The sequence below is a fragment of the Pelodiscus sinensis genome, chromosome 1 (genome assembly GCF_049634645.1).
Source record: "Pelodiscus sinensis isolate JC-2024 chromosome 1, ASM4963464v1, whole genome shotgun sequence".
NCBI classification, from domain to species: Eukaryota; Metazoa; Chordata; order Testudines; family Trionychidae; genus Pelodiscus; species Pelodiscus sinensis.
Window position 1 is genome coordinate 222,177,847 of NC_134711.1, and position 25,424 is coordinate 222,203,270.

The following is a 25,424-nucleotide window of genomic DNA, read 5'->3' on the forward strand; positions in this document are numbered from 1 at the left end:
AGCAGCGACACATAAGAAGGGTTTTCAGGCTTGGCTACTCCAGTGCTGTACTGATTAAGCTAAGCTTTCCTTCAGTGGGGAAGTAGCCTGCTTTCCAAGCTGCAGAGCAGTGCGCATGAGCAGATGGAGTAGATATGACCAGTGCCCACTAGGCAACAGCTAAAACCGATGATGAATGTGCTGTGGCAGAATTGGTTTCACTGACAAACATGAAATGACTTAAAATCAACTCTGTAAGTGAGCTCACGGACAAATGCATCGACTGCCTTTCTATTTTAAACTACCAGGGTGCAGCGTGACAACACCAGGTACTGAACTTGTCATTTTCTATGATCTACTGCAGCAAAATTTGTTGGGAAATATACAGGAAAATATTAAATGGTTGTTCCAAAAAGTTTGTTGTTTTCCTCAGTATAAAATAATTGGATCAAGTCTTTGAAAAAAATGTTTCTTATTACAGCAGTGACTACCATGCAGAAATATTTCTTGCCTGTGCTTATGCTGTATAAACTGGGAACAATCATTTGTATTTTGCATTCAGTACATTTTGCATACCAGTTGATTTGGAATGATAAGAAGGTTTTCTTTGTATGGACTCAAACTAAAATTAGAAATCTATGTGTTTTGTTAGTCTTTAAGGTGCTACTAGATTATTTGTTGGTTTTTAAAATTAGGAATGTTTTAACAAATTCAGTGGCATCAAATCAGACGATCAAATAAGAGAATTCTGTGAATAATACTGAACTATGTTCTACAGAATAGTGTCATCCTTAAGAAAAGGATTGTGCTCAAAAATACCTCGTGTAGAGGGTTGTGCTACGTCACATGAAGCTAGATGCTTTTGAATATTTTGAAAGAAGGATAGGGAGAAATTTTAGTGGCCCTGTCAGTATACATAAGAACAGCCATACTGGGTCAGAACAAAGGTCCATCTAGCTCAATAAATCCTTTCTTCCAACAGTGGCCAATGCCAGGTGCCACAGAGGAAATGAACAGAACAGGTAATCATCAAGTGATCCTTCCCCAGTCGTCCATTCCCAACTTTTGACAAATAGAGGCTAGGGACACCATTCCAGGCATTGATGGATTTATCCTCCATTAATTTATCTAGTTCTTTTTTGAATCCTGTTAAAGTCCTGGTCTTCACAACATCTTCTGGCAAGGAGTTCCATAGGTTGACTGTGTGCTGCATGAAGAAAAACTTCCTTTTGTTTGTTTTAAACCTGCTACCTATTAATTTCTTTTTGTGACCCCTAGTTCTTATATTATGGGAACAAGAAATACCTTTTCCTTATTTACTTTCTCCACATCATTTATGATTTTATAGACCTCTATCATATTTCCCTCTTTTTTAAGCTGAAAAGTCCTAGTCTTAAGAATCTCTCTTCATATGGCAGCCTTTCCAAGCCTCTAATCATTTTGTTGCCCCTTTCTGAACTTTTTCCAATGCCAAGATACCTTTTTTGAGATGTGACAACCATATCTTCATGCAGTATTGAAGATGTGGGATTTATACAGAGGCAATAAAATATTCTCTTATTCTCTAGCCCTATTTTAATGATTCCTAATGTTCTATTTGCTTTTTTGACTTCTGCTGCACATTGAGTGGATGTTTTCAGAAAACTATGCACAATTACTTCAAGATCTCTCTCTTAAATTGTAGCAGCTAATTTAGTCCCCAACATTTTGTACATATAGCTGGGATTATGTTTTCCAATATGTATTACTTTTCATTTATCTACATTAAAATTTATCTGCCATTTTGTTGGCCAGTCACCTTGTTTTTTGAGATTCTATAGAAGCTCTTCATAGTCTGCTTTGGAGTTAACTATCTTGAGCAGTTTTTTATCCTCTGCAAATTTTGCCACCTCACTATTTTCCCCTTTCTGCAGATAATTTATGACTATTTTGAAAAGGATTGGTCCTAGTACAGATCTCTGTGGGACACCATTAGTTACCTTGTGCCATTCTGAAAACTGACCATTTATTCCTACCCTTTGTTTTTATCTTTTAACCAGTTATCATTCTATGGGAGGACCTTCCCTCTTATCCCATAACAGCTTACTTTGCTTAAGAGCCTTTAGTGAGAGTCCTTATCAAAGATTCCCTGAAATCTAAGTACACAATGTCCACTGGATCCTCCTTGTCCACATATTGTTGACCTCCTTACGGAATTCTAATACATTAGTGAGGAATGATTTTATTACTAAATCTTTTTTGGTTAATAAAATATAAAAGGCCTCTTACTTATAACTCTTTACATTACTAAAAATGGGGTAAGATACTATTTAGTTTTCATCAGTGTTTGTCTGTTTCAATTTAGCACAATTTGGATAACAAAAGGTCTGTCTAAGAGCAGTTGTGGGGTAGTGATTTGGGGGGGATGTTGGGAGTTAGAGGTTAGAGCAGTCCTGAAGTCTCCAAACTTGCTCATGGATCCTTGGCCTCAAAGCAACTGTTTAGGCAGCCAGGAATTGCCAGAACACAGGCATTCTAACCATAATCTCTTTCCCCTTCTACTGAAAGAAGGTGAAGTTAAATTAATTTAGTTAATTTTTGTCACAATATTGAAGGGGTTTTATTTCATAGGCATCTCCACAGAAAACTCCACCAAGTTTCCAGTCTTGTATTTTGAGTAAATGTGAGCCAGGTAAATTAAAAGGTCTGATACTGGAGGCCAATTCAGATCTGAATGACAGATAAGTGCACTATAACTGCAGCTAACTTTCAAAGTTAACCTGCGACTTCCTTTAACTTTGTTGGATGTTGAGATACAGTTAGATTCAAGACTGAGGCACAGGAGCCATAAGTGGCTTTTTAATGTTTTTCCTTCAGGTCCTTGAGGCACATGATATTAAAACACAGTGGCTACATCTACACTGCAGGCTTTTTGTGCAAGAACAACTGTTCTTGCGCAAAAACTTGCAGGGCGTCTACACTGCACACACGTTCTTGCACAAGTAAATTTACAGTACAGCGTTGGAAAAAAGGCCTTCTTCCAGAAGAGTTATTCCTCTCCCCATGAGGAATAAGCCCTCTTGTACAAGAGCTCTTCCACAAGAAGGCAGTGTAGACAGGCAACATGAATTTCTTATGCAAGAAACCCCTATGGCTAAAATGGCCATCAGAGCTTTCTTGCGCAAGACAGCATCCACACTGCCATGGACGCTCTTGCACAAGAGCACATCTCTTGCTCAAAACCTCATGGCAGTGTGGACGCGTTCTTGTGGAAGACCTTTTGCATAAGAACTCTTCCACAAAACAGTTCTTGCGCAAGAAGCCTGCAGTGTAGATGTAGCCAGTGTGATTTAGTTATTAAGCAATCAAGCTGCTTTTATTACATTATTAACCAATTGTAGAATACTTGATCAATTATTTTGTGGTAAGAATTATATATATAAATGTAGCTCTTTAAGGAAATATTGATCATTAAATTGGCTCCTGAACCACTGATGTCTGAGTATCATTGACTTAGTACTTCTGCAATCAAGGCCATAAATCTTTGGCAAGAGAAGGGATTGGAAGGCAGCAAGAAGTTTTCACTCATCTTCATGTGGTTCATTATAGACCAATGCCAAGACCTAAATCTGGGTCTCCGCAGAGTAAGCAAGGGCAGTACCTGCAGCTAGGTACTTGTTAACAAAATAACTGTTTTTAGGATTTTTAGCCAACTTTGGGGAAGTTACTGCAAGGTTTTTGTATATGTAGGCCATGTACTATTGCCACATCCATTCTAAAATGCTAAATGTAAAAACTGCAGTCCTTTTTTCCCCTTGGGTATTTGGTATTGATGTTTTAGACCTAATTTGTGATGGCAAGAGTTAAAACCGGATCTAAGAAATATAATCAAGTATTACTAACAGGAGTGTTGTAAGCAAGACATGAGAAGTAATTCTTCCTCTCTACTCTGCGCTGATTAGGCCTCAAATGTAGCATTATATCCAGTTCTGAGCACCTCATTTCAGGAAAGATGTGGACAAACTGGAAAAGGTCCAGAGAAGAGCAACACAAATGATTAAAGACATAGGAAATATGACTATGAGGGAAGACTGAAAGAATTAGGGTTTGTTTGGTCTAGAAAAGAGAAGATTGAGAGGAGACAAGATGACAGATTTTAAGTACTTAAAAGGGTGTTACAAGGAGGAAGGGAAAAAATATTCTCTTTAACCTCTGATGATAAGACAAGAAGCAATGGGCTTAAATTGCAGCAAGGGAGCTTTAGGTGGGACTTTGGGAAAATCTTCCTTACAATCAGGAAATTTTTAAGAGCAGGTTAGGCAAACATCTATCAGGGATGATCTAGATCAATGTTTCTGAAACTGTTCCACAAGAACACTTTGAGAAACACATTAACTGGCCTCCCTGGTTCGTTTATTTACCGGCGCTGCAGCCATGGAGCCTCACGGTTCCAATTGGCTCCGTTTTGTCCTTTGAAGCCAAGGGGAGCCACGGGAAGTGGCGTAGACCAGGCCACCGCTTTCCACTGCTCCGTTTGACTGCAAAGAGCAAAACGGAACCAGTGGGAGCCGCAAGGCTCTGTGGTCACGGCACTGGTAAATAAACAAACCTGGGCGGCCAGTTAACGTGTTTCTCAAAGTGTTCTCGCAGACCACTTTCAGAAACACTGATTTAGATGGTGCTTGGTCCTGCCATGAGGAAAAGAGATTGGAGATGATGACCTCTCAAGGTCCCTTCAGGTTCTAGTGTTCTATGATTCTGTGATTATAGGCATTGTGTCTGTTTTTCATGTAGGCATTGATTAAGCTGTTCAATTCTACAATTTATGGAAAGGGTTAAAGAAACAAAATAATCAATACCAGAACATTTCAGGTGCATTTAAAATAGAATTAGAAATCACTGATTAAGCTCTGAGAAACCTATGTGTATAAATCTATGTCCATCCCCACTGGACAAGGGAAAGGAGCCATCTCTTATTAGTAAATGTAGAGGAAACGTGTGAAAATGCCAGGGAAAATATTCAGATCACAACTATAGAGAAGCAAACTCCAGAGAATGTGCCCAGAGGGAAAAGATGTACATTGAAATGATGCAAAAAGTAGTATTAATCAGGGAAATGTACCTCTCAGAACATAAGGTGAAAAGCAGGAAAGGAAGCAAATTGTCAGCATCACTGACAATGACATCAGCTTACATTCTGTCATAGGGGAGATGAATAAAACCCTAACAATTGAACATATCATTTAACATATCATTTTATAATATATAACATATATTATTATATGTTATAGAACATATAAAATGATATATATATAACATTATCATATAACTATGTATTATATAATTATTATATATATATTGTTATATAATATATAACATATTTTATAATATATTTTCTTTCAATCTTCCTCAAGACAATTAGAACACTGTGGGTACAACTGAAGTAACTGATGATAATAGCTGTATATCATGACCTGTTCTTACAGGTCTTTTTTTTTATTTATTTATTGTCAGGGGTTTATTTTTCCATTTTGGGCCCATTGAAGTAAATGAGCACTCCCATTTATTTCAGTGGAATTTGCATTAGGCTCTTTATCATTTAGATGGTTCCATTTTTATTTTTATTTTTATTTTTTCCTATTGTTTCTTGTTTGTTTTTTGTTTTTGGTTTTGTTGTTGGGTTTTTTTTGTTTTTGTTTTTTCCAGAATCGTGAAAAACCAACCTTTGATGGAAATCATGTGGCACCTGATAGCCTATTGGTAAGGAAAAAAATGCATTAGAACAAATGACTCTGTCTTCCTATTTATGAATAAAGGCTCATTAGAGTTAAATAATGACATAATAAAGTCTACATCATCATCGCAAATATAACAGTAGTATGAATATAAAATGTAATAAAATATAACAATAATGTGACTTGTTGGCTTGGTGGTATTTTTATACTTTTTCTTCTTTTCAGCTTACCGATGGCACAAGCAGGTTGATGCTAGATTCACATTATAAGCCTGAATTATAACTCCTCCCTGTTACTTACACCCAAAAAGAAACAAATTCCATTTAAATTGTACATGTCATGTATAAATGTCTCAAGCTCAATTATTCTGGAACGTTTAGGATAAAATCCAAATAAGCAGTTTAAAATTATGAGACTGTAAATTCCCTGTTGCACCTGTTTAAGGCCAAGAAATTGTTTGTTCTTGTCCTCTGCATGATTTTGACAATTGTAGGAAAAAACATGTGATTATTGTAAAGACACCCCAGCCCCTCTATGCTTGGTAAAAGGGCTAGATTGGCACAATCTACCTCTTGCACAAAGTTTTTATCAGTGGCTCTCAAAGCGCCTTACAAGGGACAAGTGTCATTATTCCCATTTTACAGATGAGGAAATTGATGCCTCGGTGCTGCCTTTTGGAGGTTGTTCCCACAGAAGCACTGTGAAGTATAGCTGCGAGTCTGGGCTTTGAGGATCCCTTTGCATAGGGGAAGGTGTGGGGGCACAGCACATAGCATTGTGGAGTTTCAGAGCAGTCTTGTGACCCAGAGAGCAACCCTGGAGGCTGCTATAACTTTAGGCCTCCAGAGCCCCCACCTCTTGCTGGACCGTCAGTTTCATGCTAAGCCTCTAGGGGAATGTCCACACTTCACATTGGGGTTGAGATTCCAAGCTTAAGGACCCAAACCCAGCCAGTGGAGCGGGAACATTTTTAAGAGTGGGGTTGCTGACATCCCACCTTTACCCTGTCCTGTCCTCTCCCCCACTCAGGCCAATAGCAAAATCCATGCGTGAGGAGCCAGACGTTGGGACCCAGGGCATCAGAGCCCCCAGTGTGGGGTGCCAAATCAGAGCTCATTGATGTGTAGGGCCAGCAGCAAAGCCCAGGTGCATGGAGCAGCAGCAGAGTCCCCAGAGTGAAGGGCAGCAGCTGGTTTCCTGGGTCTGGGGCTGGCAATAGACCCTATGGTGCATGAAGAAGCAGCTGGGATCCTGGATGCAAGGCTGGGAGCTCAGGGATAGTACGTCATACCCTAAACCCCAAGTTCCCACACCTGTGAATCTAGATTAGTTCTGATGCAGCTGGTGCGATAAGATAGAATGTAGTCATAGCAGTCAAGTAGTGGAGCAAGGTGGGGCCAGATATTCCAAAAACCTACCTAGGATCTCTGATGGGGAAACACTTTGGGCAGCTAATTGCTCCCATCACTGAAGCTACCTCCTATTTTTTTAGCACGCTGTCTTCATAAGAGCTAGCACAGATTTGTCTCTTCTAACAGGGAATCATACCTACAGCTCGAAGTGTAGCCAGACCCTTAAAAGCAGTAGCGCAGAATCTCATCCTCTATATATCTTAAAAATATATCAAATAATGAGGAGTACAGGATCTTTTGAAAAAGGTTGGGTTTTTTTGAAAGAGCCACATCTAGACAGCAGTTTCACTTTCGAAATACCCTTTTTCAGAAAAACGCTGTGCGCGATTATGCAACTGAAGCGTGGGATATTTAAATCCCCTCTTCATTTGCAATTTCAATCTGCCTAATTTACATCCCTCTTTTGAAAGAGGGATGTAGTTTAGACATGCCCTTATTGTCTCACGGACCTTCTCCAGAGTAAAAGTATTACCCTAGCAAAAGACTTGTTAGTAGAACTGTTAAAGATGATTTGATTGATTGGGATGTATCTGCCAAATTAGATGGATAAAATGATTTATAGTATAATACTGCACAAAACTTTTTGGAGTTCTGCAACAAGCAGAGCTGTGGGTTTCAATATGCCAGGGTAAAATAGTTTTCCTCTCTCTGTCACTGGTTAATGACTCCATGGGGCTTGTCTACCTTATGGAGAAGATCGAACCTCTGGAGGTTGATCTTCTAGCATTTGATTTAGCGGATCTAGTGTTGACCACGAAATTGAATGCTGAGAGCATTGTGTACTCATTCTGTGAGGAGTAAGGGAAGCTGATGGGCCTCCCGCAGTATAGATGCTGCAACAGCTCAGCTTAAGCTAAATCAAATCCAGCTATGCATTTTGCATAGCTGGATGGCATGATTTAAGCTGACCTGCCTGGTCTGGTGTAGACCAGGCTGTAGAGACATATATTTTATCCATTTGTTGAGTTACAGCCACAGAAAGAAGTGGTAGCTAGCTGCTTGATCTTTTAATGTTTCTTTCTCATTTAGAACATTGTCATTTGGAAAGCTACTTGTGTTTCTTCAATTAAAACCCTGTCATATTCTGTGAAATATCTTTCTAAATCCCAGTCACCCAGTACACACAAGTTATTTCCTCATGCCGCAGGTATTTTTGACCTTTTGCATAAGCTGTAGGAGCTTTGAACTTCAGTCTGTATGGGTAATGAAGGCAGCCAGCCAGACTCCAACATCATTTCAGGGACTGATGTAATACTTTTCAGCACATTTCAGATGGAATGAAGTATGTAGAACGCCTACCCTGTTCTTTCATGTTCAAGTTAAGGGGCAGTAGATATCTTGACATTTTTTAACCTATTGAATTGGTGTGTCATACTTGTGCAGTATCTGATTGTGTTTAAGATAGACATGTCTTGTCATAACAGTGAGTAGTCCTGTGGCAACTTAGGGCATGTCTATATTAAGGAGTTATTTTGAAGTAACAAGATGAGTGTCCACACTACCAAGCCTGTTGTTTTAAAAAAAAAATTGACTTATTATTTTGAAATAACAACTCCTGCTTGTGAAGAGGAATAGGCTTATTTCAAAATAGTTATTTCGGGAGTTATTATTTTGAAACAACTTATTTCAAAGTGCCCTGGTAGTGTAGACATAGCCTTAAAGACTAACAAAAATATACATAGTATCATGAGCTTTCATGGGTAAAAGCCACTTCATTAGATGAATTGTAATGAAACACCATATCTAAATCCTTATTCTGTGGGATCTGAATTTGGCAGCTTGACTTAAGTGATTCTAATGAAACTCCAAATTCAAATAACCCAAACTAAAGAAAAATTCACACTCATATCTATATTTGGGTATAAGCGCTAATTAGATTTTATAATTTGTGTGCTAAAGTGGACTTGCTTGGAGTTTTGAACTAATATAGCATGTGTCCTTACAAGCAGGCAATCTGTAAAATCTATGTAATTTAGTCAGATTATTTATTATCATGATATGTACAAGAAGGGAACTGTGCATTATTCATCTTGTGTCACCTAGTGATACATTTTTGGTATGAGCCTATTGAGGATGTAGGTACTACTGTTCAGTCACTCTTTTCAATGCAGGTTTGTATTACCATTCAGTAAGACTAGATACATTGGGAATAACTCTGGACTAGAAAGGAATGAGTCAAATTTCATTGTTGTGCAAAGTAAAACTGACAGGCTGTGTCTAGACTGGCAAGTTTTTCGGAAAATCATGCCACTGTAGACGTAGCCGTGGGCTGTGTCTACACTGGCAAGTTATTCCGGAAAATCAGCCGCTTTTCCGGAAAAACTTGCGAGCTGTCTACACGGGCCACTTGAATTTCCAGAAAAGCACTGACGATCTCATGTAAAATCGTCAGTGCTTTTCCGGAAAAACTATGCTGCTCCCGTTCGGGCAAAAGTCTTTTTCTGGAAAACTGTTCCGGAAAAGGGCCGGTGTAGACGGCACAGTAGTGTTTTCCGCAAAAAAGCCCCGATTGCGAAAATGACGATCGGGGCTTTTTTGTGGAAAAGTGCGTCTAGATTGGCCACGGACGCTTTTATGGAAAAAGTGCTTTTCCGGAAAAGCGTCCTGCCAATCTAGACGCGCTTTTCCGAAAATGCTTTTAACGGAAAACTTTTCCGTTAAAAGCATTTCTGGAAAATCATGCCAGTGTAGACGTAGCCATAGAGTATAACAGAGAAGCTAGTATAGTACTTCTGTGATTGTTTAAATCCATGAGAAAAAGGGGGGGAAAGCTGCAGGAAAATATTATTAGACTAAATAGAAAAATTACCATAATAATTGGCAACATTTGTATTAATTCTTGAACTGGCCAGATGATGCAGCATGATAATTGAAAACTTGCTCTATGTCTTTTTTTTAGGAAAGTCCATTACAAATGTAACATCCACAACTTTATTTCTTTGTGGTATGGAATGTTGAATTAGCACGTAACATTTGTCCAAGAAAACAAATTGTTAAGAACTTTAAACTTGTAAACTCTCGCAGGCTCAGAAACTCAGAGAAACCTGTTGTTTGAGATGCACAGAACTTATTAAAATACAAAAGGTTTTAATTTTTTCAGCATAGTGGCACAGAATATATATTCAAATAGATAATGGAGGATAAATTTATACTGAATCAGATCTGTATTCTTTCCCCTCACTTATTTACTTGTAACCAGGGGCAACTGGCGAGGGAGAATGTAGGGGTCCACAGGCCACATGACCTCTCACAGCCTGGGGAAGGGCCAGGACAACATCTCCCCACCCTTGCTCTGCCCCCTCTCCTCCTTTGCCCCACCTTTGCTCTGCCACAACTCAGGGGAATAGCAGGGCCGATGGCTGTCGATCTCCCTCCCTCCCCACCCTGCACCCATTGCCAGTGTCAGGAGAAGTGCCGCAAAGGCAGCTCGAGCTAACTCTGCTTCTCCAACCTCATTGCTTAGTTTCCAGCTGGTGAGTACAAGGACAGTCCCACTTCTATCCTGAGTGACTCGGTTGGGGTAGCAAAGCAAGCTGGTGCTAAATTTCTGTACCTCCCCTGTTGCTGCATGCTGGACCCTTGCTGAAGGTGCCAGGTCTCCCTTAAGTTCTCCCACAGGCTGCTGGCCAGCCCCCTGACCCTCCCTCCCATGGTGTTTGGAGGCACATGCCCCCTCATGTATCTCCCCCCATGAGTCACCCACATGATGATGCTGTGACACCAATTTGAAAACAACGGGGCATATTGGTTTCATTTATATTTATGCTTATTTCTCAGAGAAATCATTAACTAATTATAGATACGTAGCTGGCTCATAGACTTGCCCTGTTAAACTTTTATTCCTTTCTCTAGTATGTTCTGTCGTCTTCTTCCTTGGACATATTCAGGACCTTGCTATGAAAGAAATAAAGGAATAAAAGTATTGTTCTCTTACTGACACTGAACCAGAATTGCTGTCTTTATAAAATCCTAGGTGCTGAAGACAGTAGACATCTCTGTTGGTTCATACTATTCAAGCTGTAAATAGAAAGTGATGAGAATAAGTTAATTGCTTTTTAGTGGAATGGGTAATAGGAGATCATGTTTGGAGTTTGAATTTCACCAAAATCTCCCAAATAGCAATATAAAAACTTGTGTTTTGTTGTCATTTCTTCATAAAACTTTTCACATTTTGCTCCTTATGGAGTTAGAATTATCTAATTTAACCTGCCAATTTCCTTGTTCATGTACTTAACTAGCCGATTAGCCCGTCATAAGATGGGATTTTCAGGTCTTCTCTCATGAGCTCTCTCACTCTGTCTCTTTCTCTCTTCCTACTGCCTCCACCCCTCTCTCTCAGCTCTCCTCAGCCTCCTGCCTCTCTATCCATCTCTTTCTTTCTCTTCTCCCCCTCCTGCCACTCACTCTCCCTTTCTCTTCTTCTCCTCCTCCTGCCTCTCTCTCCCCTTCCCCTTCCTTCCTGCCATGGCACTTGTCTGAGTGCTGCCTGCTCAGCCGGGCTGCCGCGAGGGAAGGTGGCGGGATGGTGACGTACATGGCTGCGCTCAGCTGGGCCCCGGCGAGGAAGCAAGCAGCGGCAAGCGGCCCGTGGCTGAACCTCACCCCCCCCCCCCCACCAGGTCTGCTTCCCGTCCTCCTCCTCCCGTCCAGCCCCACGGCCCCTGATCTCCCCCCCCCAGCTCTGCTTCCCACCCTCTCTTCCTGCTGGCCAGCCCCATGGCCCCCTGGACATCCCCTCACCAGCGCTGCTTCCCTCCCCCCTTCCTCTGGGCTCCCCCATCCTCCCCTACAGCCCCCAATTCCCCCCCAGCTTTTCTTCCCACCCCCCTTCTGGCCAGCCCCGCCCCCTTCCCCTCCCTGCATGGTACCCCGCCCCACTTCCCCTTCCTCCCCATTCCTGGCGTGCTGCACCGCTCCCACCTGAGCGGCGCTCCCACCGGGCCCCAGCAGGGGAGCAAGCGGCGGCAAGCGGCCCTTTGGGGTCCACGCTCCCCACGCGGGGTCGGGGGCCATGGGGCTGGATGGGAGGAGGGGGGTGGGAAGCAGACCTGGCGGGCGGGGGTGCAGCCACTGGCTGCAGCCAGACCTCAAAGGGCCACTTGCCACTGCTTGCCCCCTTGCCGGGGCCTGGCAGGAGCACCGCTCAGCTGGGAGCGGTGCAGCGTGCCACAGCGCACCAGGCAGGGAGGGGAAGGGGACGGGGTTGGCTGGAAGGGGGATGGAAAGCAAAGCTGGGGGGGATTGGGGGCTGGGGGGGAGGATGGGGGGACCGGAGGAAGGGGAGAGGGAAGCAGCGCTGGTGGGGAGGGTTTCCGGGGGGCCCTGCGGCCACTTGCCGCCACGGAGCAAAGGAAAGGGGGGCGGGGCGCTGACGTACACGGGCAGGGGCGTGGCCGTGTACATCAGCGTTACAGACACACAGACCCTGGGCTACTATATATATATATGATAAGAATAGCCAAATTATATTGAATGGACCTTTTCTTTTTAACCTTTTCAGGACCTCTCCAACCATCCTGCTAGTTTTACTTCCATTCCTAAGGCCACCTGGGTCACATGCTTTAGTCAGCTACAAGCCCAATATTGTACTGATACTGGCCGATGATCTTGGTATTGGAGATGTAGCCTGCTATGGAAATGATACGATAAGGTAAAGGATCTAAGGAGAGTAATCAAAGACATTAATTTACTTTTTTTTATTGTAAGAATGTCATGCTCTCTCCAAATCCTCCTTTGCTGAGCCACATGCTGGCAGAAGGAGGGGTTCTCTGATGGCATCACCTGAATTAGGTTAAAAGCGCTAATTGGACTATCTTTCTTACAATACCATAAGTCCTTGAAAATGACTTACAGTGTTTCCAGTTAAAGAGAAGCTAGATAATTTCATGGAGGTTAGGTCCATAAAAGGCTATTAGCCAGGGGATAAAATGGTGTCCTTGGCCTCTGTTTGTCAGAGGCTGGAGAGGGATGGCAGGAGACAAATCGCTTGATCATTGTCTTCGGTCCACCCTCTCTGGGGCACCTGGTGCTGGCCACTGTTGGCAGCTGATCGGCATAGCGCAGCAGCCATTTTGATGTAAATGAAGCGGCAATTATTTAAATCGCCACTTCATTTTCCTATGTCTAGTAAACTCAACTACATGGCTCCATCGATGGAGCTGTGTAGTCTAGACATACCCTAAGGAGCTGCAAGACTATATTTTATTACAGAGCTCAGGAAACGCTTAATAGGTTCTCTATTTTAAAAAAAAGAGAAGATGCAGTTTGCCTTGTTAACCACTATTAGCTGACAGACCAATATCACGAAATTTCTTGACTTGATTTTGTTTTAGGACCCCTAATATTGACCGGCTGGCAAAGGAAGGGGTGAAACTTACTCAGCACATTGCTGCAGCTCCACTCTGTACACCAAGCAGAGCAGCTTTCCTGACTGGCAGATACCCCATCCGATCAGGTTTGGGCCTTTTTAATTGAACTGTGCTGTCTGAGCAAGAGACTTTAGCTTTTAAACATTTCGACTCATTGACTTTAAGGCCAAAAGGGACCAGTGGGGTCATTCTAATCTGATCACCTGCACATTGCAGGCCATAGAACGTCACCCGCCAACTCCTGTAATAAATCCCTGACTTCTCGTAACAGAGAATCTACCATTTATTCTAGTTTAAACCTGCAAAAGACCCATGCCACATGTGGCAGAGGAAGGTGAAACTCCCTGGTTTCTGCAAATCTGACACAAGGAAAAATTCTTTCCGAATACCAGCCATAGGGATCGGTTGGACCCTGAGCATTTTAGTAGGACCCAGCACACCTGAGAGAAAATTTTCTGTAGTCACTGCAATAATTCTAAAGTAAGCAAATATCTCCAACAGCTGGTGATAGGACGCTAGGTGGGGAGGGCTCTGTGGGTATGTCTAGACTACATGCCTCTGCCGACAGAGGCATGTAAAATAGGCTACCCAACATAGTCAATGAAGCGGGGATTTAAATATCCCCCGCTTCATTAAAATAAAAATGGTTGCCGCTCTGTGTCAGCTCAGCTGATCGTTGGCACAGCGCGCAAGTCAGGACGCGGATCGGTTGACAAGAGAAGCCTTTGTCGACTGCTCCCTTATGCCTCGTGAAACGAGGTTTACAGGATTGGTTGACAAAGGTTTCCCTTGTTGACCGATCCGCATCTTGACTTACGCGCTGCGCTGACGATCAGCTGAGCCGACACAGTGCGGCGGCCATTTTTATTTTAATGATGCGGGAGATATTTAAATCCCCGCTTCATTGACTATGTTGGGTAGCCTATTTTACATGCCTCTGTCGGCAGAGGCATGTAGTCTAGACATACCCACAGAGCCTTCCCCACCTAGTGTCCTATCACCAGCTGTTGGAGATATTTGCTTACTTTAGAATTATTGCAGCATGGCTGTGTTTATCCCTGTCTCTGCACATCACAGAAAGGTGCAATCATGTAGCTAAAGAAGGTCCAAAGAGATGGGAGCAGCAGCCATGATGTTTCCCACCGAATTGCCACCAGATGTCCATTAATATGGGCAATGCACTTTTGAGGGCTCACAGACATGGCTAGCCCTTATGGAAGGCAGTAGGTAAATAAGAAACAGACATTCTTAGTATCAGCTTCCTCTCAAACAAGTGTGTTTTGGGACACAAAAAACCATGGAATTCTGCTGCTCTGTAACAATGATGTCTTGTTGGGTTTTACAGTTTTCCTCTTTTTCCTATTATTGAACATTCACTCAGACTCACAACTTTGGTTTCTAAAAATCTGTAAAAAGATTTTTTTCTGTTTTCCAACCATTGCTGCAAATAATGATTAAAAGATAGAAGGAAAACGTGACACACATCTGTGTGAGATTCAAATGAATAATTGGTAATATGAAAGTGAGGGATATATACCTCCCCAATCTCGCCCAGAATCCTCATTTATTTTCACTGAGGCTTAAGCAGACAGCACAGGATAGATTCTTAGCTGATGTAAATCAGCAACACACTATTATAGTCAGTGAAGCTATGCTGATTTACATCTGCTGAGGATTTGGCCCCAAGAATGTAATTATGATTTATAGTGCCTCCAAATTATTCTGTCATTGGAATCGGGGGGAAAGACTCTATGGAAAGATAAGTGAGGTTGATTACATTTTGACAGACAAGAGAGCTCTTGCAAGCTCTTATAAAAACAAAAGTTGCTTTTGGCTGAAGCCTCCCTGTTGCTGTATTTATTTAGTACTTTAAAAAATGATATATTACAGGCATGGATGCCACTAACAGTTATCGGGTTATTCAGTGGGCTGGAGCCTCAGGCGGACTTCCTCCACATGAAACAACCTTTGCCAAGATACTACAGCAGCAAGGCTACATTACGGGACTAATAGGTATGTAGACTCAATACTGGTTTGGCAAAAGATATTATCTGAACACTTAGCACTGAAATACTTCATTGTGTGGGACTGATCAGAATATGAATTCAAGAAACAGATGTAACTCTCCAAATGACAAAGATCTAAATAAGGAAGAGCCATTAAAAGAGCAGTCAGATACTGCTTCTTTCTGTAGCAAATAGTTCTTGAATGTAGCTCAACAAATGAATAAAGTATAGGCCTCCGTGTGGTCATTAAGCAGCAACAAAGAGAAAAACTATTATACCTTGGCATATTGAAACAAACCTGCAGTGTTGTCTTCAAGTCGTCATTGTCAAGTCCAAGTCGTGTCTCAAGTCACTACAGTTCAAGTCTCAAGTCTTAATTTAAAAAATGTCAAGTCATTTTTGTACAAGCCATCAATATCGGCATTTTCAGACAATTTTTTCACCAAGTTGATTTAGAAAAATTAGCAAGTCTCAAGTCGAGTCTCAAGTCACAAACAATGAACCCGAGTCGAGTCTCAAGTCGAGTCAGCTAGGCGACTTAAGTCGGACTTGAGTTCAAGTCGTGGGACTCGAGTCAACAACTCTGCAAACCTGTGCTAGCTCTGATGGAGAGATCATGCAAAAAACTAGGAGCAGCGTGGATAGGGGAGCGAAGGAACAAAGCAGAGAAAGGACAGTGCAAGGGGGAGTACGATGGAGGGGCAACAGCAGCAACACAGAACTGGCTGTTGCCTGCCCACACTCACCAGCCACTATAGCTCACAGCACACAGCCAGTGCTGGCCAGAAACAGGATGGGGGCCAAGCCCTACCGGACCAGTGCCAGCATGCAGGAAGGGCTGCACTGACAGACCAGCAGGGGCAGTGACCAGTCCACATGCTAGATGTTTTCCTCACCACCCGCCTTGGACACACACACCCCATCATCAGACACTGGGTCCCCACCACCACACTCACTGCTGGTGGGAGGGTGGCTGGTGAGAGCAGCAAAACCCACCTGCTTGAGCAGGCCTTTCCTGCAGGACTAAGCTGGATTGTGATGTGGCCCTTTTCTCTCAGTTAATATATATTGTGAGCACAGGAGTGGCTGTTTTGTTTCATTATGGCTTTGTTATTTGAGTTGGGAAGGGTGTCCAGAGCTTGGGCAGATCATTCTTTAACTTTGTTAAATCAAAAGAACTATTTATAATATCACATAATATTTCTTTATGGGCATACACTGTATGTATCCTCATCGCTAAAGCTTTTCAAATCCAATACACTGTTTATACTAGGGATAGGCAATAATTTTCACAAGGGGGCCTCTTAAAGAATTTTGCTATGTGGTTATGGGCCAGCTCCACCCTGGAAAGGGGTAAGGTCTGGGAAGGAAGATGCAGGGCTGGGGACTAACCTCCCCCCAGAGTTGTATGAAACTGGAAACCTTGAATTAAAAACACAACAAAGGGCTCATGGCTCACAGCTTCACAGTCACCACATTGCCTGGCAGCCGCCCAGGGTTGCTGCAGCTATTTAAAAGGTTTGTAGCTCTGGCCTCTGCCAGGGTAGTTCCATGACTGTGAACTGTGAGTCATTTAAATAGGATCCTGCTACCTAAACCATTGCATAGAAATTTGGTGGCGTGGGCAGCAGGATATAAATACAAAGCAGGCAGATGCACTCTGAGGGCCAGATCAAAGTGTTAGGAGGGTCAGATCCAGCCCCTGATCCACTTCTTGCCCAACTCTGGTTTACACTGTTATCTGCCAGCATCTCATGGCTTGTTTGGCAGATAGGCTTACGACCCCTTATACTAGTGAAAGTGATGTCACTTTTGGCTGTTTCATTTTATAATTGGCTCTTTCAATATATCCAGATTACACCCTGTCACTTTCTAACCTACATGTCATCTGGCTTTCTACATAAATCTACTGCTACACTTTCCATAACAATACCCTGCTTGCTTTCCAAAAGAAATCTGATGAGGTTCAACAAGGATAAATATAGAGTCCTGCACTTGGGACGGAAGAATCCCAAGCACTGTTACAGGCTTGGAACTGACTGACTAGGTAGCAGTTTGGCAGAAAAGGATGTGGGGATTACAGTGGATGAGAAGCTGGCTATGAGTCAAAAGTATGTCCTTATAGCAAGAAGGTTAATGGCATATCAGGGTGCATTAGGAGGAGCTTTGCCAGCAGATCTAGAGAAGTGATTATTCCCCTTTATTCTGCACTGGTGAGGCCACATCTGGAGTACTGCATCCAGTTCTGGATTCCCCACTACAGAAAGGATGTGGACGCATTGGAGAGGGTCCAGCGAGGAGCAACCAAAATGATTAGGGGCTGGAGCACATAGCCTACAAAGAGAGGCTGGGAGATTCAGGCTTATTTAGTCTGCAGAGGAGAAGAGTGAGGGGGGGATTTGATAGCAGCCTTCAACTTTCTGAAGGGCGGTTCCAAAGAGGATGGAGAGAGGCTGTTCTCAGTGGTGACAGATGGCAGAACAAGGAGCAATGGTCTCAAGTTACAGTGGGGGAGGTCAAGGTTGGATATTAGGAAAACCTATTTCACTAGGAGGGTGGTGAAGCACTGGAATGGGTTCCCTAGGGAGGTGGTGGAATCTCCATCCCTAGAGGTTTTTAAGTCTCGGCTTGACAAAGCCCTGGCTGGGATGATTTAGTTAGGGTTGGTCCTGCTTTGGGCAGGGAGCTGGACTCAATGATCTCCTGCAGTTTCTTCCAGCCCTAGGATTCTATGATTCTATTCATTATGTTGCCTTTGCAAAAGGTGCAGAGGCAAGAGCACTATGTTGTTTCAGGCTGCAATTGTAAAAGGACTCCTTTCCCCTTTAATGTGGGTGGCATAAGCTCAAGCATGCCTGATATTTTTCTCCCTTGCCCTTTAATCCTGGTAGTTCTCAGTTACTGCATCCTATTTTAGTCCCTAATCATGGGCATTAACTGATCCAGGAAAAAAGGCATGTGTACCTGTGCAGAAGCCAGTGGTTTAGGAGGGATTTTTAAGAATGGAAAGATTTGTTCTCCTGGAGCATATTAAATAATTAGTATCTATTATGGAGGGTGGGAAATATTTCTTATTAGCAGGGGGTTTTGATTTTGGTCCTGATGAGAGCAGAATGTTTTAAATGATTGTATTGCATGTGTACCTTTACATTTTAAATTATATTTTCAGGGAAGTGGCATCAAGGTGTGAACTGTGAATCCCGCGACGACTACTGTCATCACCCTTTAAATCATGGGTTTAGTTATTTTTACGGCATGCCATTTAGCCTAATGAATGACTGTCAGATAACACAACCTCCCGAGAAAGACAGAGTCTTGAGAATCAAATTGTGGCTCAACACTCAGATAATTGGCCTGGCAGTACTTACACTTGCAATAGCAAAGCTTGTTGGCTTGGTCTCAGTCCCCTGGAAAATAATCATCTGTTTTGCTTGGTTTGGCTTTTTGTTCTTTGCATCCTGGTTCGCAAGTTATGGATTCATAAGATATTGGGATTGCTTTATGATGAGAAACCATGAAATTACTGAACAGCCAATGGTGGTAGAAAGAACTACATCCCTTATATTGAGGGAGGCCATTTCTTTTATTGAAAGGTAAAGTACGGTTCATTTTGAATATATTTGTTTAAATTTTGGAATGTTTCACTACATTGTTTAATTATCCAACTGATTAATCTGTTAATTTTTAAATTAAGCTTTCAAATGTAATATGTAATTATTATCTTGACTCCAAAAATTAAAGTCATAGACATAGAGTTAAAGGTCAGAAGAGAATACAAAATCCCCTTGTGTGACCTCTGGCATATCATATGCCACTAAACTCCACTCCCACACCAAACAAACAACCAGAACTACATCAAAGTATTACAGTCCTGAGAAGGACAAGCTTTTGCACAGGCAGAGAATGGGAGGGAGGGAGGTGCACCAATTTTCGAGGTTCTTGCAATGAAGGGAATTGCTAGAATTATTTTGGTGTACCTTCATTGAATCAAATGACCTCTGCCTCTTGCTTCAGAGGCAGATTCTCTCACATGGTACTGAGAATTTTTTTTAACCCAGTAAGAGTCAGGAAGGGATTTTCCCCCACAATGTGTGTGAGTTTGTGTGAGGGCATGTAAGCATATATAGTGGATTTTTGTCTCCTTCCTTTGAAACCTCACAGATGGCCATTAGTAGAGATGAGTCTTGCTCACATGATCCATATCTTGGATCAGGAAGGAATTCTCCCTCAGGTCAGACTGGCAAACCTTGGGAGTTTTCACCTTCCTCTAAAGTTCTGCAAACTCCTTCCTTCAGAACCACTCAAGTCCCAAAAGTGCTGGACCAGTGAGGTCCAATCTTGACTTCTTGACTTCAGCTGATTTATACCAGCTATTTGCTCTCCAGAATGAAATCTGTTTACTTGCGAATGCAAACAAAAGGGGCTATATTAAATATTCAAAATTAATTTTTTGGAATTAACTGGGTTTTAATATTTCAGAGGCACTAGATACTTATAGGGTTAGTCACTGGAATATTAGCACAATTTAATATCAAAGAGTCGTGACTTCACTTTTATAAAAGCAAAGTACATGTATAAACTAAAGTACTTCTTTGCAAGGAAATGACACATTAATTCTTTTAAAGAAACAAGCATGGGCCGTTCCTCCTCTTTGTTTCCTTTCTACATGTCCACACACCACTCATCACCACGGAGATATTTCTTGGGAAGAGCAGGCATGGCTTATATGGAGATAATGTAGAGGAGATGGACTGGATGGTGGGTAAGTTAATTTAACAAATGATACTTTCTCTAACAATCTAACACACAATTAACTTGCTCACAACATTCATACAAGGAGAGTCATTGTTTCTAAGTACTCACTGTGGCTGTCTGCTGCTGTATCCTCTACACAAACCATGATTATATGGCTACCTAGAGTGTGTAAATATACAGTTCTCCACCAGACAGATGTCTGTGCTAATCCTGCTGCTATGCATTAACCATTCCTTAGTGCATCTGGCACTCTGACTTAGGCTGTCTGTAGATCGTCTATTGACATACTCTTGATTCAAATGGCAATATGTCAGTGCAGACAAAGGAATATTCAGTGCACAGCAGCAAAGTCCATAAGACAGCTAATGCATGCTATACTGTAAGGCTGCAGATGTATAACTCTGCTACCTGTACAGTCCGTCTGTGCAGATATGCCCTCCGATTGTAAGCTCTCCTATGGGGAGATCATCTTTTTGATCTGTGTTTGTACAGCACCTGGCACAAGACAGTCCTGGTCCGTGACTAGTGTTCATAGGCACTACCATAATCAGGGGCAGCCCAAGATGGGCTGCTGGCAGCTGGCGCCCCAGGCGGAATGCGCGATCGGCGTCCCCGCCTCCACAGCCCTCAATGGCGTAACATCATCATTGGGCTCCCTGTTTAATGTGGCACTCTAGACCACAGCCGAGTTGGCCTATATGCACGGGCCGCCACTGACCATAATAGTTCTGCTACTAATAATAATTATGTGCTAATGGGATATCATATCTTCCCTTTGCATTTAAAAATTGTCAATGAAATCACACGCAAAGGTTCAGCTCTCAGAAACACTTCAGTACATGCTTCTTTTTATGTGTGGAAGTAATCCACTTGAGCTCTGTAAGTCTACTCCCTTGCTTAAAGTTAAGTGTGTGCATATTTGCAAGACTGGAGGCAACAATTGTTTCACTAGTTCTAGTTTTGTTTCTTAGTGCATATATGTGTCATTATTTTTATTTATAGGCAAAGTCCTGAATGCTATTGATAAGGAAGGTTTGAAAAATACCACACTCACATACTTTGCCTCTGACCATGGTGGGTTCTTGGAAGGTCATGATGGAAAAGTCCAATTAGGTGGCTGGAATGGAATATACAAAGGTGAGGATTATTAGCTAGACTGAATTCCTTAAAAAGGTCTTCCTAATATAACCAACAGAGTATTTAATGGTACCATAGGCAGCAAGTAATTGATTAAATCATATATGTTAAAATATTATGTTAACATTAGGGCATAATGCTTATAAGATGAAGGCATATCGTAAAATCAGCATAGTTCAGTAAAATAGATACAAATTTTAAAAATTCAGAAATTGAAAACACAATATTAAACTTCTCTCTTCAAAATCACATGTGTAGCCCTGAAACCATATGCAGAAAATAGCATATCAAGGATTGAAGCTCTGGGTCATAAAGATTAAAGATCTTGTTCGCATCTGCTTTCTTCTTCTGACTGGGAAAACACAGAAACAGCCCATCTCATCTAGGCATTTTCTCCCCGTAACAAGTTCTCTGGTTTCTGAACTGGTGTGCTTTAGAAAAACAACAACAATCAAGTCAGGAGAGGTCTAGCCATTTATTTCCCAGGTGACAGTACAAGTGACAAGACAGTAGGTAGAATGGAAGTATTTGACCAGACCTGCTTGGCAAACGTAACCCACACATCTTCTGGGTGTAGTTCCCTGTCCCATGTAGTGGCATTCAGACTACAGAGGGAAAAACGAGTGTGCTCTTCAACCTTAGTTGAGAGCTAGCTGGTTTTTTGCTCAAGAAGCTGTAGCGGCTCATGCACTAAGCTGCAGAGGTCCCAGGTGCGGTTCTACCTGTCAGTATTACACAAAGACAACTGTGTATCTCAATACAAGTGTACCTCCCTTCCAAATAAGCTTACTGCAGGGTATGAGACCAGAGGGCTGTAAAGGGGGCCCAGGAAAGCACTCTCTAATTGTACTTGTTACAAAGTATTCATGCATCTTTGCTTTGACAAGTTTCTTTTTTAATGCAACAGGTTTCCAAAGGTCTGTGGGAAAACTTATATGGGCAGGGGAGCCAACAGCTATGCCAGGCCCCTGGGCAAAGCAGGAGGGGCAGCTCCTTGCTCCTGGAAGGGGTGGGGCCTCAAGACCACAGTGCCCCTCCAGCACTGTATGGAGTGCTCTGCGCAGTGCTCCCGCTTTCCCAGGCAGCCCTGAGAGCCACCCAGAGCATGCTGCATCGCACTCCAGGGGTGACTTAAAGGGTTCGGGGCCCCTTGAATCACTGGGTAGTTGCTCCTTTTGTCCCTTCTCTCTCCCTCCCCCCTCCATCAGTAGGCCTGCACATGGGTGAGCAGAACTGTGAGATGAGCACACCTAGTATTGGCCACTTTCAGCAGACAGAATACTGGGCTAGATGGACCTTTGGTCTGACCCAGTACGGCCGTTCTTATGCTCACAATACATTCAGGTAATATGACAACCTGAAATACATGAGAGAATTACATAAATACTATGCACATAATATTCATTAATGTGCATATACTGTGCTTAGCATATATGTACTGGCTAATACAGTTGAATCATCCAGCACTGGGTGAGGAGGCTTCTCCACTCACATGCTAATGCTGGATCCTCAGTTTCATTTTCTGCTGCTGGAACTCTGGAACTGCTACTCCCACCTCTCCCGCTGCCCTCTCCACCACTTGGTACTTCACTGGGTGACAACTACAATATTTCAGTAATTAATCAAAGTTAGACTGCACAAAATACAAGGAGTACAATGGGATTTACATTTTGTGAAAGGAATTGATAAAGCAGCAACTATTTTCTTACACTATTAACAAATTCAAAATAACTCTAGAAGATTTACTAGTATATAGGTAAGGAAATGATTGGATGGATTGCTTTAATTCAGGGATCCTCAAACTGGTACTCCATGGAGAACTGGCTGGCCACATGCTCAATTGCATTAAAAGTAGCTAAGACGTTAAATATGCTTACAATGTTCAACAGTTTCTGTAGTTCTAACAAGGCTGTTACGTGATTGTGACCAAAAGGTGACCCACCGAATTGTGAGTAGGAAGGGAGGCATATGACCATTTACATATTAAAAGATAATACTTGCAGTGTGGCAGTTCTCTTTTCTGTAAAACAAAGGGGAATCAATAGAGTGTAAGCTACTGAGATGGCAGCTGGAGAAAATGCATTTTAATGGGATTGACACAACTAAATTTGTTCCTGACGAGGATGGGCTTATGGTAAAACTGAAAAAGTGAGAGAGACTTAATATAAATCAATAATATTAGACAGTTTAAGCAGGCAGCATGTCATGTCTCTAAAATATCTTCTATTGCCTTGCATTTAACAATAGGTGGAAAAGGCATGGGAGGCTGGGAAGGAGGGATCCGTGTGCCAGGGATATTTAGATGGCCAGGAGTGTTGCCTGCAGACACAGTTATCGATGAACCTACAAGTCTTATGGACATTTACCCTACAGTGGCTCACCTGGCTGGAGGGACAGTGCCCCAGGACAGGTACAGAAACTGTAAAACTTATTCACTGCCTTAAATTTCCAATCTTGCTTGAAAATGATCTTGTTTACCACATCATTGCCAGCCTACTTTTTCAGAACCATAAATTGCACACAGTTCACAAAAATCCTTTTTTGCATGTTTGAGATTAAACCTCTTACTCATAAATATTCCTTGTTCCAAGAGTAAGGTGCTCAAATGTTTTCAATTGCAATGACAGTTGAGTACAGAACTTGTGATCCTGCAGCTCACTGCAATTTGGTGACTACCATTCTTTCCATCAATGTTAGGGTGATTGATGGCCGGAACCTGATGCCTTTACTGGAAGGGTCCGTTCAGCACTCGGAGCATGAGTTCCTATTTCACTACTGTGGTGTGCATTTACATGCAGTACGGTGGCACCAAAAGGACAGTGAGTAAAAAGCTTCCTCCAAAAACAATGATGTCTTCAGTCTCCAGGAAAGCATCTGTACAGTATTTAGTAGAATTTGATTTTTATATAGGATAGATTTTACCTTTGCAATGAGCCTGAGGTAGGAGGAAGTGAGCAGTTGTTCCATCTAGGAACAGTGCAGGTACAAATAAAGCAGTAATAATTTGCTGCTGTCCTGCATATAGATTATGATATTCATGCTACAGCACAAGTAAGCTAGCCGGAATATTGGGTGCAGAACCAAGGATCTCCCTGTTCAGCCATTCTAGGGAGGGGTAGTATTGGTTTAATCCTGTTTGGATGTACCCAAAATTTGAATACCCGATCCAGCAGTATAATGGTGAAAGCTGGCACCTTGTGTTACAAATTAAAAATGTACCTGTTAAGCTCTGAAAATATGGTCATTTCTGGAAGACCTTTTTTTCTTCTAATGCCGTGTTATACCTTTCTGCATTGTTGTCTCCTGCCAGGTGGGGCACTGTGGAAGGCTCATTATGTGACCCCAATATTCCATCCAGAAGGTGCTGGCGCATGTTATGGAAGAGGAATTTGTCCATGTTCTGGGGACGGTGTAACCCATCACGACCCTCCTTTGCTCTTTGACCTCTCCGGAGACCCATCTGAGGCCAAACCTCTCTCACCTGGCACTGAGCCCCTGTTTGACACAGTAATAAGCAGAATTGAAAGAGCGGTGGAGGAGCATCGCCAGACCCTGACTCCCGTCCCACAGCAACTCTCCTTGTACAACATTATGTGGAAGCCCTGGCTGCAGCCGTGCTGTGGGACATTTCCGTTTTGCTGGTGTGACAAGGAAGGTGACAGTGCACACCCTGCTCTGTAAAGCAGATTCAAAATCTATCAAGGGTTAATTGGGTGAAAGTCTTTAAAATCAAGTGAATTTTTAGCAATTTTTTGTTAATTCAGGATTATGCAGTTGGTTTGATATCTGAAATAGGGTTTAGAGAAGCCCATTTCATGAAACTAGATACCAGTCCAGATGGACCAAACTAATATGTTCCAGTATGGCAAGTCTTACAAGCATCTGTGCACAGCTGCAGATATAGTTCTGATACATTGCAGTATGCCAAAATTAAAGTTGCTATAGGGGGCCGTAATTTTGAATCTCTTGACATTTATGGATAAAGATTCACGAGCCCAGCACCATTAGATTGCTGAATTTCTATGCAGTGATGTACAGGCTGAACCTCTCCAA

At 42.4% G+C, this 25,424-nt stretch overlaps 1 protein-coding gene across 2 annotated transcripts; it reads left to right on the top strand.

Annotated features, from left to right (window-relative positions):
• On the top strand, positions 1-25,372 carry LOC102454420 (arylsulfatase H-like). Of its 2 annotated transcripts, XM_075915520.1 has the most exons (12): positions 1-308; positions 962-1,001; positions 5,665-5,718; positions 12,606-12,755; positions 13,438-13,559; positions 15,364-15,486; positions 18,649-19,072; positions 20,105-20,241; positions 21,237-21,371; positions 23,619-23,781; positions 24,069-24,190; positions 24,682-25,372. In XM_075915520.1, exons 1-12 carry the CDS (start codon positions 254-256, stop codon positions 25,050-25,052), a joined length of 1,896 nt encoding a protein of 631 aa, XP_075771635.1. In that variant the 5' UTR covers positions 1-253; the 3' UTR covers positions 25,053-25,372. The 2 variants fall into 2 exon arrangements, with proteins under 2 accessions (XP_075771635.1, XP_075771640.1); XM_075915525.1 differs by lacking the exon at positions 962-1,001.
• The last annotated feature ends 52 nt before the right edge of the window (positions 25,373-25,424 follow it).

Coding starts and splice junctions, on each gene's coding strand:
- LOC102454420 (XM_075915520.1), top strand. CDS start 254: ATGCATCGACTGCCTTTCTATTTTAAACTACCAGGGTGCAGCGTGACA. Junction 309..961: donor GTGCAGCGTGACAACACCAG/GTACTGAACTTG, acceptor TTCTTCCAACAG/TGGCCAATGCCAGGTGCCAC. Junction 15,487..18,648: donor CTACATTACGGGACTAATAG/GTATGTAGACTC, acceptor TTATATTTTCAG/GGAAGTGGCATCAAGGTGTG.